The sequence below is a fragment of the Indicator indicator genome, chromosome 29 (assembly GCF_027791375.1).
Source record: "Indicator indicator isolate 239-I01 chromosome 29, UM_Iind_1.1, whole genome shotgun sequence".
In the NCBI taxonomy this organism is placed as follows: Eukaryota; Metazoa; Chordata; class Aves; order Piciformes; family Indicatoridae; genus Indicator; species Indicator indicator.
In genome coordinates this window covers 3,760,574-3,775,907 of record NC_072038.1, presented here as the reverse complement: position 1 = coordinate 3,775,907, position 15,334 = coordinate 3,760,574, and the positions used below count along the sequence as shown (strand labels likewise).

At 45.5% G+C, this 15,334-nt stretch overlaps 1 protein-coding gene across 2 annotated transcripts; it reads left to right on the top strand.

Annotated features, from left to right (window-relative positions):
* Window positions 1-6,385: 6,385 nt before the first annotated feature.
* On the top strand, window positions 6,386-14,213 carry SUMO2 (small ubiquitin like modifier 2). Of its 2 annotated transcripts, XM_054393708.1 has the most exons (4): window positions 6,386-6,534; window positions 8,258-8,389; window positions 11,407-11,478; window positions 13,016-14,213. In XM_054393708.1, exons 1-4 carry the CDS (start codon window positions 6,514-6,516, stop codon window positions 13,076-13,078), a joined length of 288 nt encoding a protein of 95 aa, XP_054249683.1. In that variant the 5' UTR covers window positions 6,386-6,513; the 3' UTR covers window positions 13,079-14,213. The 2 variants fall into 2 exon arrangements, with proteins under 2 accessions (XP_054249683.1, XP_054249685.1); XM_054393710.1 differs by lacking the exon at window positions 11,407-11,478.
* Window positions 14,214-15,334: the final 1,121 nt, after the last annotated feature.

The following is a 15,334-nucleotide window of genomic DNA, read 5'->3' as shown; positions in this document are numbered from 1 at the left end:
GGCGGCGGCCGCGCTCCTCTCCCGCCTCACCGCCCGCCGGCAACACGGGGAGGCCCCGCCGCGGCTGCCCGCGCCGCTGCCTGCGCTGCCCGCGCCGCTGCCAGCCTCCGCCCGCAGCCCAAACTGCGCTCCCGGCTCTTCCCCGCCCCGCTGCCGGCCCGAGCTCAGGCATCGGCCGGGGGATGGGACACGCTGGATCCCCGCCGCTTCGGGGCAGGCGCTGGCCGCTCGCCCCGGAAGCGCAGCCGACTGCAGAGGCCCCGCCGGGGCGGGACGGGGCAGGTCGGGACGGGCCAGTCTGCGCTGTGCTCTCGAAGGGGCTGCTTCGGGTGCTTCGCTGAGGCTGGACCGCGGGAGAACCTCCGGGCCAGGTTTGGCCTCCGGAGCCCCGTCAGGCAGCGGCAGCCCTTGGCGGGCTGGTGCAGCCCAGGGTCTGTGAGCAGCGGCTCTCGGGCAGATGCCCTCCGAGCAGCTTGGACATGCCCCTCTGCACCTCGTACGCGGCCCGCAGGGCCCGGGTCGGGGCGGAGGAGGCCACTCCATCTCTGTCTACTTGGTGTCCTTCTCTCCAGTCTTTCAGAGCTGCGTGATGCAGAGCCGGCTGTGGGTGCCCCGTGAGCTGGTTGATGAGACAACATTGTCTTCGGGTTCAGTTCATTGACTTGATTGTCCTGTAATAACCAGCATCTCGTATTTCTATATGCACTTGCAGATAAATGAGCCTCCGGGTTGTTGAAGGTGACCTTCTCTGCAGCAGAGTTGCAGGAGCTCTTGGACAAGCTCTGTGATAACCAAATGATGTGCTTTATGACTTCAGTGAGTTGCCTGCAGGTTGGAGGACTAATGAAGCTTTAGATCTATCACTGCAGGTTGGGGAGATGTGCTGGCAGGAGGAACTCTGCTGTGCCTTAGTCCCTTACTTGGGGTCATGAGATTTTTTTTTCCTGTCTCTGTCTGTCAGGGGTCAGGATGGGAGTTAAAAGCCCCAGAATACTGGACAGAGTTTGCCTGTGGAGACTGCCCAGTCAACCTGCTAACTCTGGGAGCTCGCATACTTGAGTATGCATTAAAGTCTCGGTGTGACAAAACAGTAACCACACACTGCTCCTTCCCTCCATTCTGCATATTGACTTTTTGCCTCTTCCTCGCAACGCCAAACTTGTTCACTGATACACTTGGAAAACGTTAGCCATGCTGCCTGGCTGAACTCACAGCAAGGAGCAGCTGGTCCCTCTCTGACATGCTTTTCAGAGAAGCTCACTAAGAATTAATTTTTCAGATAGCTTAAATCATTCTCTGTCCTCATATGACAAATGCCATAGCTAAATTGTCTTTTTTTTTTTTTTTTTTAAGTTTATTGGCTACTGCATCCACCATTTCCAGTAAAAATAAAGCTAGCAGTTAGCTTTGGTAAAAGCCTGTTTTGACATCAGTCATGCTGAGAAAAGGAAGTGTCTGCTCAGGTCAGTCAGGAGGAATGGCTTGTTGCAGGGTGGGAGAACTTAAAATAAACCTTTATAAAAGTGCTTGGGAAACTAAGACTCATCAGTTTTAAGAAACCTCATGCTGTATTGTGGGCAAGAGTCTACTTTGGGGGAATTTGGGAATGTGCATGGATTTGAGTCTGTTGTACAAAGTCAGATTCCTCTGCTGTCTTACAAAATGAGGGTGCTCTGTGCTGCAGACTTCTGAGGAAGTTAGTGCTGATATCTAGATCTAAAATACGCTTCCACACATTGCTAAAACGCCTCCAGATACAAAAGTGGATGTCTGAAAACTCACCAGTAAGAGGTCTTCTGCCACCATTCTCCAAGTGTAAGGTGCTGCCTCTCTATGTACATCAGTTCCTGGTGAGCGGTAGAAGTTTTCTAATGGCTTATCCAATCAAATGCTGTGCTGGAGGAAAATAGAGAGCCTGCTGCTTGTATGGGCATCATCACTAAATGCTACTCATGAACTAAAATGCATAATTACTATAGAGCTGGCTAACTGAATGGAAATCTGAGACTTGCCTACCAAATGAGATACTTGTTAGAAAGATGGGAGACACTATTTGTTCTCTTATGTAGTGCAGCTAAGGAGTTCTCTCCATGTGAGCTCATTTGAGTATCATCTGTGATAGCAGAACTTGCCACCTGAGGCTTTCCTAGGGACACTTGAGTGCCTGGAGCATTCCTGTGTTCTTTCACTGTGCCACCTGTGTTCTTGCTTTCCTTCTATCTTTTTCCATGTGTAGCACTTGTCTCTCTGCACCAGACTCTGGGGAAGCACAGCCTTCAGGGAGAGGCAGCCAAAAGACAGGCATCAAGCTTTCCCAACTGTATTGCAGGGCCTGACTCCCCTCGAGAGTGTGCATGGGTCTCACTGGACTTATTTTCTCTTACCAGCATGGAGAGAGAAGTGTTGACTATGGAGGTGGTAGATCCAAGAGTGGGACAGTGTCCTCCTCTGCCCCAGGATCTTTCTGCATAGAGAAACACTTCAAAGCTGGTTCAGGAACAATTTTACCTCTCCCACTGTCTCCTGGCATGTACAGTCCATTCTGCTCACTAGAAGTGTAAGTAGCTTTTCATACCTGCAGTGTGTCTGTTGCTCTTGGACTGTTAAGGAAAGTAACTGGTTCCTGGGAAAGTCAGTTTTGGAAAGGTGAGGTTTAGTAGGAAATCTTCACCTTTCTCACTCCTCCCTTGAATGCTGGCTCCAGGTGTACACATATCTGGAAGAGAGACCTTCCTGCATGCCTTGCAACAAGGCTTCTGTGCCTGTCCAGTTTATGTAATCAAGCAGAATTGGGAACCACTATATCAGCATTGGACTTCATATTGCTCAAAGTGGCTTTGGACTATAAGCTGCAAGTGTAGTGAGGAAAGCAAAGGAAATTGTGTTACTGTTTTCTAGTCAGGGTCAAAATAAAAGAAAAAAATAAAAATCCATCTCTCCCAATGAAGGAGTTAGCAAACTGTGAAATGGGTATTTTGGAAGCTATTTTCTGACTTGGGAAACAGAGTGAATGTTCAGTATCATGAATAGGGAAGGCACAGAACAGACAATGCCCCAGGCAAAAGGTATTTTCTATTCCCAGTGTTAACTAGTGTTACCAAAGAGCAAAGCCTGAATAAACCACTCAGACCTTCAGGGTCCAGGCTGAGAAAGCAGCTTTAGCCCTACTCACTCACACCTTCAAATAACTGCTTTCTATTCTTGCATTGAAATACCTGCACAGTGATAGACAGTTCTGAAGGGATTGGAGTTGCTTTTGTAGGCTTATGCCTCCTAATGTGCAGTAGCAGACACCTACTTGTAGCTGTTTAATGTTGGAAACATCTTCATGTTTTAAAATCTCAGTGTGGAAGAGAACATTGAGCATCTCTGTTCCCTGCCTTCTACAGAAGAGGGTGGAGAGTCCAGCCAAAGAGCTCTTCAAGATCTAGCTATATCATATTTCTTCTGCAGTACAGGAATGAAACAAGGCATGGAAATATTTTAGGAAACAGCACATGGATTTTTTTTTTTCCCCCCAGAGATGGAATTTCTCTGGAATTCTCACTGTGATGCTGCCTCATTCACTTCCCTTCAGCTCCGTGCATTGAAGAGGAGGAGCTCAGAGAGACAAAAAGCTTTGCCTTTACCCTGCTCTGCTGCAGGCTGGACCCTGCAGGACTGGGTCCTTTGTAGTTCCCAGTGTGGCTTCTCCCCTGCCGCTCGCTCTGAGTGAGGCTGTCCAGCCAGTTATCTCCATGGGGTTTGGCACCACAGACATTGTGATGCTAACATTATTGTTAGGTCCACTGAAGCTCCTGTACAACATGAGTTTCCTCTGTTGCTATGTAAGAAGCACAAAACATATAAATATGAGGCTTGTAGAAACCTGCTCTGTGATTGGGGATCTGTGTGGTGAGACCAACGGTGATAAAGCTGAAACAGTTTCCAGCTTTTTTGAGCACACAGAACTTCTGCTGTGGTAGCAAAATCCCATATGCTCTCATAAAATCTAGTGTATTTTCCTGTCTCCGTGTAAGCACATTTGTGATGCTGGCCTTAATGTACATCTCACCACCGTTCCTGCATTCAGTTCTTTCATGCTGCTCTCAGGCCTCGACTCGATCTGCAGCAGAGAGGTCTTAGGATGGAGGTGGAAGATGTTGGAAGAGCAAAATGAGACCACATTAGTCTTGTGATGCTCTTCTTTACAACTTCTCCATGATGTTGCATCATCTCTAAAAATAGAAGAGGCCCTTTGGGAAATGGCACTCGTCTTTTGTTCTAGAAAGTCCTGCTTTAAAAAGCCCTGTACGAAGTAGAATAGAGTGAGGTTTAAGATGCTTTATTCCCTTGTTCTTACACATAAGTTCTGCTTCTTAGCAGTGATAATGGAGTTCAGAAGGTCCAAATGGCATTGCCATGTGAAGGCAGGTCGTAGGAAACTGCTAAACTGTGTTGTTTTCTCCAGCCACAAGTGCTTCTCGCCTCCCAGTAGCTTAAACAAATAGGAAAATAACAGCATGAGTAGTTAAATGCAGGGAAAACTGGCAGGATAGAGTGATTGGAACAGTCTTTTGATGGTAAGTAAAATGACACAAGCAGGAGTGGAAAGCACAGCTCAAAGGAGTACCTCTTTGAGTTGCAGTCACGATTTAAAACAGTATCTCAGTTGTCTTCCTGGGTCAGCCTGAGCTCTTCCAGTGCCTGTGATTTTTTTTTTTCCCAGAACTGACACATAACAATTATTCAGGAGTAAAATACCAGAACTAAAAGATTCTATGAAATTTTAGAGAGCACTGAAGCAAAGGGATGATTGTACAATATATGGGAGTCTTGTATACAAGGAGATGGTTAAAAGACTTCATAGCTGATGTTTTGTGGAAACCCAGCTGGCTGCACAGGCCATCTTCACTGCCTGGGGTAGGGTTGTGGCTGTGTTGTCTTCTCAGTTGTGGACTCAGGTAAAGGTTTGGCTTCATCTTCCTGACCTCAGCAGGTGTAACTCTTCTACAATTTCCAGAAAATTGCAAAAAAAAAAAAAAAAAAAAAAAAAAAATCAGTGTGCCCACTGGAATGTGAAGTGACAAAAAGGCAGAGGACGGGGATGGGTGAAAAGGGAGTCTGCAGGCTGTGCTTTGTTCTTAAGTTTCTCTTCAGTTGGTATTTCACTACTTGAGTCATTTGTTCTAGATAAACCCTGCCTTGCAACATCTTTGAAGCAGTGCAGGAGGTGCACTGTAACACAGTCCTAGGGTTTGTCGTGCCAGGAGCCCAGGGTGTGTGTGACCAAATGGCCACCTCCATGTCATGGGGTGTACTCACCACGTGGAGCAGTGCTGGTGTGGCCCACCTGGAGCAGAAATCCACCCCTGAAGTATTTACAAGGGTCATTTTTGTGGTGTTTTGTTTTGTTTTTTCTTCCTGTAGAGAAACAGTTGACAAATCATGCTCAGAAACCCGTTTGGTGGCAACCTGTTCTGTGAAACCCCTGGAGTTCCTGAGAATTTTCTCCTCCTCCCCTTCACTGGAATGAACTTGATGGCATCACATTGTTAGTACAACATCCTCCTACTAATGTGTTGCGATTGTTGATGTGCCACATGGTGCGCTTAGGTTGTTGGAAGAATTTAAGCTAAGCCTGACTGCGATCGTTTGAAGGTGCAGAACCAGACGTGGCAGTCTCAGTTCCCTCTGCAGAAACCACACGTTTCATGGCAAACTCACACCTCGCCTTCCTTGCGGGGGGGAGGCCAAGCACTTCAGAAGTGCAGCAGACCAAACCGTGTAGCCTCATCAAGGCAAACAGCAGCAGGGCAAAATTAGCGGTGTGTGAGGATGCCCAAGAGGCCAACGCTGAGGGCTCAGCCATGAGGGAGTACTGGGGAAAGATGTCAGTGGGGAGAGCGCAGCAGGTCCAGAAGCGAGGCGGCCAAAGGGCGGGCAGCAGAACCCAGGGTGCCCTGGTGGAAGCTGGGCCGTGGGGCACGCCAAGGTGGTGGGTGGCGGAGGCCTGCTGGCGGGCGGTGGGGAGTGGCGCGGGGCGGCACGGCACGGCACGGCACGGCCGCCATTTTGCGGAGGACAATACCGCCGCACGGCAGGGCCCCTCTGCGCCGGGCGGGGCGGGGCGCGCGCACGCAGCGCGGGCAGCGGCCGGGGCGCGCGCACGCTCCGCCTCCTGCCGCCGCGTTATGTAACGGCCGGGGCGCGCGCGCGCTCCCTCCCTTCCCCCCCCCCCCCCGCCTCGCCTCTCTCCGCCCTGTGTCCGCCCCCCTCCGCCCGCCGGGGACCAATGGGCGGCGGGGCCGCGCAGGGCTGGGGGCGGGAAAGAGGCCGGCGGACGGGGCGGGCGCGCGCACGCACGGGGGCAAGGCGCGGTCCCGCGGCATTGCGTGCGCGCTCCCTTCCCCCCCCCGCCTTCCCCTCTCTCTCTCCCTCTCTCTCTCTCTCCTCTCTTCTCCGCCGCGCTCGGTCGTTTCTTCCCCCCCCTTTGTGAGGCGCTCGGAGTGGCCCGGACATCGCTGACTCGCCATGGCCGACGAGAAGCCCAAGGTGAGGCAGGCACCCTCCCGCCCCTCCTCCGCCTCCCTCCCTCGTCCCCGGCGCCTCACTTCGCCCCTTAGGCGGCGGCGGCGGGAGGCCAGGGCCCAGCGGCGGGGCCAGCCCCGGCCCGGCCAGCCAACGGCCAGGGCTTGGCCGCGCCGGCTTTGCGCGCCATTTTCCTGCGCACCCAGGCCGCGGCCGCCTTCCCGCCCCGCCGGGGGAGGGGGGCCGGGGCCGCAGCCTCCCGGGGCGGGCGGAGGATCCCCGGGGAGGGCGGCGGGGAAAGGGGGGGCCGAGGGGGACGAATCCGGGCTCCCTTCCCGCCCTCCTCAGAGAGAGAGGCAGGTCCGGAGGCGACTGCCGCTGTCGCCTTCCTCCTCCTCCTCGCGGGGCTCAATCCAGCCTCCAGCCTGCGCGCTGGTGGTGGCTGGGGCTGGCCGGGGCGCAGCATCCCTACTAGTAAGCAGCCTTTGGCTGGGGCACTTGCCAGCCCCTTCCCATACGGTGCTGGCGGGAGCGCGCCGAGGCTCTTCCTCCGCGGGAGGGGCGGGCGGGCACCGCTGCCTGCCCCTTTTGTGCAGCCTCTCGGCCCGGCTGCCCCTGCCGCGGGAGGGGCTGCCGGGGGGGGGGCAGTCCTGCTCGAGAGGAGGGAAGCTTCGCTTTTTTCAACGGCAGGAATTAACCATAGCGAAAAAAAAAAATCAACAAACCAACACCACAGTGACCCAACGCCGTGCTGCCACCCTTCTTCTTCTTTTTTTTTTTTTAAATCCCCCCACACACACTTTTTCGTTTCCCTCCCCCTATTTTTTGAACTGAGTTTGAAGGCGCCAGGAAATAGCGGCGGCGGCGGGCCGGTGTGTATGGGCCGCTGTGCGGGGGCCCGGAGCGCGGCGTGGCGTGGCGGGACATCTGTCACATGGCGAGGACCCGCACCCCGGCTCGGGCCACTTGCCACCCTCACCCCCTTCTGCGGCCTCGGGCAGCTTCTAAAGAAAACGAAAGGTGGAAATGCTGCTGGACACCTCAGGAACGAGCGCTGCCTAGGAGCTGGAGAGTGTTGAATCTTCTCTTTGCCTCTGCCGTCGTTACTCGGGATCAGAACAGGAGTTGAAACTTGGCCCGCTGCAGTTTCTGCGTGTGGCTTCTAATCGAAGCGAGAGGATGGGGATGCTTATTTAGGAGGGCTTTTTCTTGTGTTTGTTTTGCGAAGCAAAAAGCTTGGTTCTTTTTCGGTTTTGTCACCTTTTCGAATACAGCCCTTTAAAGTATCTTAAAGTTTTCTTCGGAAGTATTTCAACTGATATGAAAAAGTTTGAGAGACAGCAAAAAAGAGACTTGATAGTCGTTAAGATCATAGTTACAGTGTACATGAGTTTATTCCCGACTGTTCTGTTGCATATTATCGTGCCTTTGATAGAACTTTTTTTTCTTCTACATTTGTTTTAAAACATCTGTCCTAGTAAGTCCTGCTTTGCGTGTGAACTGATCTCAGAAATGACAACCAATGTTAATAGAATTGGGGGCTTCGTGTGTGGCTTTTTAAAATATATTTTCAAATAAGAAGTATTGACCTTTAATTCCTAATTCAAAGTCTCAAGTTGGCAAACAACTATGATATTCTTATTTCTTCCTTTTTAATGACCTGTTGCACTTTGATAAAACGTTAACTTCCTTTTCCATACCTTTTAAAAAAGCATTGTGTTTTTTTTTTCTTATATTTCTTCAACAGGAAGGAGTGAAGACTGAAAACAATGACCACATTAATCTGAAGGTGGCAGGGCAAGATGGGTCTGTGGTGCAGTTTAAGATTAAGAGGCACACACCACTTAGTAAACTAATGAAAGCCTATTGTGAACGACAGGTATGGCTCTTGTGTGATCAACAGGATAACATTGGGGGGAGAGATGATCTCCATAGAGAAAGATGAGACAGTGAAGTCTTAAAACTATGTAAATATGTAAAATGATAAAGATTTAACAGAAACTAACTGTGTTGTGGGAAGTGTGTTGTTCTTAGGATCTGTTACAACATGGACTGATGGGATTGTGACAGGAAATGGGTAAACTAAAGATCTCTTGTTATCTTTGTAAAATCTGCATTCTAACTGTGGGCTGTTGGGAGGCAGTTGCTAATCCACTGCTCAAAAATGTCAGTATGGGAAAAGGTGGATTAAGAACCTGCAGTAGTATCTTGGGAGAGGGAGTTGAGTGATAATCACAGGTATTTTTATAACTGAGTTACTTCTTGATCTGGTCATATACCTCTCATTTGTTACCTTAGAATCATTCTATTGAGATGATAGAATATCCAGGAGAATTCCAGGATTTAAAGGTGTCTGATGTTTAGCTTGGAAATGAGCTTGTGCATTTAATGAATGAGCTTTGGTTTTTGTCATGGCCTAGTTGTAAAATTAATCCTCTGAGAGACAAAAAAAAAAAAAAACACCTGTGGAAGAGCAGTGCTGTTTAACAGTTTCCCTGTGAAGCCTTAGGTTAGGAAAACATTGTCTCTGCTTTAATGAATGTCTTTAAAAAGCTTCATCTCTTCAAAAGTGTTTGGAATTGGAGAAGGGTGTTTCTTTTACACAATATTTAGTGTCAAAGGTAGTAACATCAGTATAAAATGTTGAGGTAACTATTTCACCACCGGGAAAAACAGAGTCTAATTCACATACAGACTGGTGTAACCTCTTTGGTTTACCTTTTGCTGTAGTGGGACAGTGATGAAGGCAGGAAGAGTCAGCTCTTATTGAACATGTGAATGTCTTCTTGTGTGGATGTTCTAGTGATAAATTAGTGAAAGTTTGAGGCTGTGGGCTCATTTTTCCTACCTCTGTCATGCAAATTCATGTTCTATTAGGCAAATCACTGTGTGTGACAACACACATAAAGTGCAGTTATGTCTTGTCTTCTAAGGATTGGGTAATTGCTTGTAAAGTCCTGGGAAAGATGAGTTCAGAAATACCATTCATAATTCAGTTACTTGGATACAAACAGAAGTAAAAATCTAAAACTTCTCACTTAGATTTCTGATCTGCTTTAACCTCCCCCCCCCAAACCAACAGAAAACCACAGGTGTTAGTTGGAGAGATGGAGATCTTTAGACTAGGAGACTTTTTTTTTCTGGTTTTGGTTTTAAGCTGGTAGGTATCCAAAGGTTATTTCTGTGGAGATGTCTTTAAATTTTACTTTTTAGGTGCTTACTTCTCAAACTGTTTAAAAGCATTTGTTCTGTATGCCTCTAAAAGGCAGATTTTGTTTGTGTTCTTACCTGGGCATATCCAATCCTAAAATCCTTAAAATTGTGGACTTTTTATTTCATTTTGGAGAGATGGAAGCTGTGTAGAGAATTTAGGAGCTTTCAGGAATGAAAATCCTGTGTTGCATGTAATAGACCTAAAATGGAGGTTACTAAACCTTGAATGATATGTTTAGATCCAAGACTTCAAACCATGATTTAAATAGGAAAAATCATCCATGGAATATACTTAACTGTTTTGGGGATAGCAGTCTCATAGTAAGTTTTTTTTCAAGTCTGTTTTCAGCTACCATTTATTGAGCTCACAAAGTTGTCAGGAACCTGGAGAAAAAAAAAGAACACTTGAAATGGGAAATACTTATTTTAAGAAACAAAATGTTGGAGAAAACAGCTCAAAGCAAATGTTGCTGTGCAAAAATGTGTTGCTGCCATGACACGTAGCCACATGGTTTTCTTAAAGATGATGTTTGAGTGAACACTGCAGGATCTCAGTCCCAGCTAGAAGGTGTTTTGCTGTGATAGTATAAAGTCTTACTAAAAAGTTTACTCATATTCTCTATTGAAGTCTTTTTCTTGATGAACAAACATCCCAGCAAAATAATTACTACAAACATCCCAGCAATAATTACTACATTGAGTTTTCTTCTGCGTGTTACATTGCTCCTGCATGGCTAAATGAAAGCTGATTTTCTAAGCTAGAGATGTCAGAAGAGCACCATGCAGTACTGGGTTTTACTTTATGAGCAGTGCAGTTGGTTCAGGTACTCTCTAGAGAGAGTAAATAGGGGGAAAGAAGTATCCACTAAGGCTCTTGGCTGTGGTTATATCCTTACACTTCTTTCCTCTTCATTGGCAGATTGTAGTGAGCTGTAGAGCACCTTGGAAAACTTGTGGATTTGAAGCTTATTAGTACAAGGGGTTGTTGCTCTGTAGTTATGTATTGGAATGTGTTGTCTCAAGTGAGAATGAGAAGCCATCCTCTGGGAATGGAAGATGTCAGCAAAATAACCATTGTAGGGCAGAAATGCTAATTCAAAATACTATGCAGTAGCTTCTGGAAGTAGATTGTTTTACTTTCTTAGAAAGTTCCAGCTATATGTGGAAAAAACCTTGATCCATTGATCCTTGATTTCTTGTTACGAGGCATTGAAGGTCTGAAAGTTACCATTGCCTGCTGCTGGCTGCTGCAGGTTAGTAGACAGTGGTTGCGTTTCTGGAAAAAAAGATTTTAGAATACTTTTGCTGTGGGGGAAGATCAGAAAGTGTTGAACATTACTGTTTGACATGTGTTACTCGAGTGTTGCATCTAATTTTTAAGTAAATTGGTACTAAAAAGTGCTACAAACTGCCTGGCCTTTGGGGTGAGACTTGTGTGGTAGAAATGGCTTTATCTGACCTTGCAGTCAGTGGGGGCACTGTTGCCTCTCTCAGTCCCTGAACACAACACAGGTTTTTAATAGAAAACAGATTGCAAAGGGTTTGTAGTGAGCTGCCTTCAAGTCAGTGCCTGAGAGGAGCAGGAAAACTGTCTGTATGTTGCATTATGAATGGTGGCTTTTAATGATTGAGTGTTTTTACAACAGACTTACCTCCCTTTGTATTGCTTCTCTTTGTCTCCAGGGGTTGTCGATGAGGCAAATCAGATTCCGGTTCGATGGGCAGCCAATTAATGAAACAGACACACCTGCACAGGTAAACCACAGCACTGAGGCTTCTGCTTCGTAGAAAATACTTGTGCGATGTATACATTCATGATAAAACTTCCCACCCAATTTTTTTCCACCATTATGTAGATACAGCCAGTTTAGAGTTAGTGTGAACGGAATCGAAGACTTCTTTACTGTAAACTGTGCGCTCTTCAGTGTTCTGTGATTCTGTATTATTGTAGTAATAAAAGAACAAAATGAAGCACAGTGATGTGAAGTACAGATGGTGAGTCTTGTAAAACTGTCACTTCAGTGAGTCACAGCTCTGAGACCAGAATTGGTGAGTTAAGAATTGAGTTTTTCCTGAAGCAGTGCCTGTAAGTTTCTTGTAAAAGCCTGCCAGGATGTTACCAGAGATCCGATTTGCAAGCTTGCATTTGTAATACAAAAAGTAATTTTCTCTTAGTTGTAATCCGAAGCTCTATTTCAACAGCGTAAAATTAATGACTCCTGTGAAGTTTGGGTTGTCTGTCTGTAACTGATTAAAACAAAGGCCATTGCCAGAACAGAGTGGTTCACTGCAACTTAAGCTTTATTCTGTACTGCTCCACATCACTGTGTTTAATCAGCCTCTCTAAGTGATACAGTTTTATATGCTTTCCAGAACCACTTGTTATAAAATAAGGGACTCTTGTGTTAAGGTTTATAGTAGATCTGTGTTTCCTAAGCAGTTGCTCCAAAGAATGTGTCCCTTATAGCCACAATCTATGCAGGGTTTTACCTCAGAATACTGATAATAATTAGGGCAACAGGATGCTTTTCTCTCCATCCACGTTCTGCTGAAGCTAAGGATCAATCTATTTATAGTTGTGGTAAATGCCATAGACCAGTTTGGTTTTTCTGGAGCAGAAACTGAGACTGTTAGGAATAAAACTTATATTAGTTACAGCAGCTCCTTCATTCTAGGGACAGACTGTTACTAGGTAACATTAACATCCCAGAAACATCAACTGTAAATACTGCAGTGAAAAAGGAGTTAATATAATGAAGTATTACTGGCAGTTTATTACCTCTGACCACATAGTATTCTTAACTGTTTTGTGCTTGCTGGTGGTTAGTTTTACTGCCTGATTGGCCTGGAGGCCTTAATTACAATCTGCTTGCGTTAGTGCTGCAGCTGAAGCCACTTGAACAGCAGTAGCAAAGTGGGTTTGTGACAGTTGTTCTAAGGTAAACTGAGGAAGTAAAGAGGAGAAGGAAGGTGCAGGCAGCAGAGTGTTGTGGATGTCAGTCTTTTCCATAGGAGTCACACAGAGCACCCTGAAGTTCCATACTAGAATTCATTCTAGGACAACAGCTAGCAACTGGCTTTTATTTTTCTTTCAATTTAATTTCTTTGCTTTTGTGTTACAGTGAGGTCAGATGTACAAAGTGATGGTGGTAGAGGGTGGTGGGGCTGGTCTGGTTAAGTTGCATGAAAAGTAAACAGGAAAATAGGAAATGTGGAAACAACCCAGCTTATAGTTGATATCTAAGAAGAGCTGAAAGCTTTTTTTTTTTTTTTCCCCTCTTTTCTACTGTAGTTGGAAATGGAGGATGAAGATACAATTGATGTGTTCCAGCAGCAAACAGGAGGAGTTTACTAAAAATCAAACAAACACACACAAAAAGAACCTGCTACTTTCCTCTCCAGAACTGTGCTCCCACAGGCAACACATCTACAATTAGAAAAATGAGACTTGGTTCAGCCACATCCTGACTACTGCAGTATAGTTTTCTCTCTTCTCTCTCTGATTTTTTTTTTCCTGTTCCTTATATTGTACATAAAGTAACTGGTGTATGTGCACAGACATAATGCATATTTTTTTTAACTAAATGGCCAATGGTATGTTTTGATCAACGTTTAATGGAGATGGGGTGGGAAAACAAACTGGTTCTGTGAAAAATGCCCCTTTCTCCATTAGTGGCATGCTCCTCCTACTTTTATCTTTATATTCCAGTAAGTTATTTTGCTCTCACTGTTTGAAAACAAAACAAAACAAAAACAACCAACAAAAAAGAAAGAGACAAACCTTGCATACTTTGTTTGATTGGATAATTTCAATGTTTTTCTTTTATCATTGTAAAACCAAGGACAATTTTATAACTTTTTTGTACGTAGCTGTTACATGTAGAGCAATCTCTGTCTAAGTAGGGGTAAATTTACTCTTAAAAAAAAAAATTCCTAGATAGTTTTCCCTTCAAGTAAAGCGTCTTGTTGTTTAAATAAACTTCTTGTTTAAAATAACCAGTTTGCTTTATTTTTCTGTGGAGTACTAGTACTCAGCACTTGTCTTTCTTTCTCTGCAGCACATTATGCTTCTCAGTTCTCAGCTTTCTGTCTGGTAAGTAAGTGTAATCCTCCTTTTAGTCAGGAGACTCTCAGAAATGAAAGGCTTCCTTGAGCCCTCTCACTCACCCAGTAGCTGAACTGGAAATGGAAGTCAGTTTTGTCTTCATTTGACTCTTTTTGTGTGTGTGTGTGTTCTGCTAAGCCAAAAATGTTTGATTAAGCAAACTTGAAAATGCTGGACTACTTACTAATGCCTTTGGGTTGAACTTTTTTTGTCACTCTTTAGTAGAAACATCAATATTGTTACAGTTTATTTAAGACTTTGTATTTGAATGCTTTTTGATGTAAACATTCAGTTAAAAAGAGCAAATCATTCCTTGAACCATTCAGTTTGCCATGGTATCAAATGGGAAATGCTTGGAAATGTAAAGCAAAAATAAAGCATTGAGTTCTGGTTTTGGATGTATTTAGCTATGGTGGTGTAGATTCCAAGCTCTGCTTTACCATTCTGGTGTTCTTGTTTGAAAGGGGAAATTCTGAAGTGCTGGAGGGAGGAGGTACTGACAGTCATGTTTTCCATCAGTCTTTTCCACAAGGCGGTTGAGTTGTCTCATGGGGAATTTTAGAGATTGCAGTGAAATCCATGGAGTTATGTACCTCTTCAACAGCCCCAAGGCATTTTCTGGTGTCCTAGGAATGTTCTGATATCTTGTACTGTTTGCAGTGAGTTATTGTTCTTTTTAGGTATTAACCTACTAGTAGGGCTCACTTTTTTGGTGGCAGTTTTTTGTAATGGTGAATTGGAGAACTACCTGGGACTAGCCCTGTGCGTGCTGGCACTGGAAATGTTTTAACTTTGTGGCAAAATGGTAGGTCTGTGCATTCAGCTAATGGGAAGTGATCTGTTTGACTTCTGGCATCATTTTAAGACCTTTGATATTGCATTAATTGCATCTAGTGCAGCTACAAGAAATCCAGCATGTGGTTTGGCAGTTGCTTTTGACTGTGTATCTGAAGGGTGTAATCCACTACACACCACTGTTTCAATTCTAGGAAATTTTCCTGCTAAGCAGATTATTTCTTATTCTGATATATGTCTTTTAGACTTCTGTGGTATATTCCAAGGTTGGAATTCCCTCTTGTGAACAGATGTTTTCATATCCAAACCCACAAAAACCTGGAAAAAGCTGCTTTGAAATAAAGGGTGTGGGGGAATACGTTTCAATACCTTTCATAGGTTAGACATAGAATCTGTTCCTCTTTGGCTTTAAAATCTGGATCTCAACCTGACTAGATTTCTGATAACAGTATAAAATGCTTTCAACTTGATATCATGCCAAGGCTTTTTCCAGGAAAAAGTTGTCTTTATCTTGTTTGGCCAAAAAAAGATGTTTGGACTTGCTGTACTTTCTGAAGAAAGGGTGAGGTCTGCTTAAATACAGTTTTTTTTCAGCCCAGTTTAAGACTCTGAATCTCCAAACTCCCTGTTGTATCTTGCCTACAATTTTTTCTTTCCTGAGGCAACACAAGTCAAGTGACAGGTAGTGAACAGCATGCTTTCAAAAACAAT

Coding starts and splice junctions, on each gene's coding strand:
- SUMO2 (XM_054393708.1), top strand. CDS start 6,514: ATGGCCGACGAGAAGCCCAAG. Junction 6,535..8,257: donor TGGCCGACGAGAAGCCCAAG/GTGAGGCAGGCA, acceptor TTTCTTCAACAG/GAAGGAGTGAAGACTGAAAA. Junction 8,390..11,406: donor AAGCCTATTGTGAACGACAG/GTATGGCTCTTG, acceptor CTTTGTCTCCAG/GGGTTGTCGATGAGGCAAAT.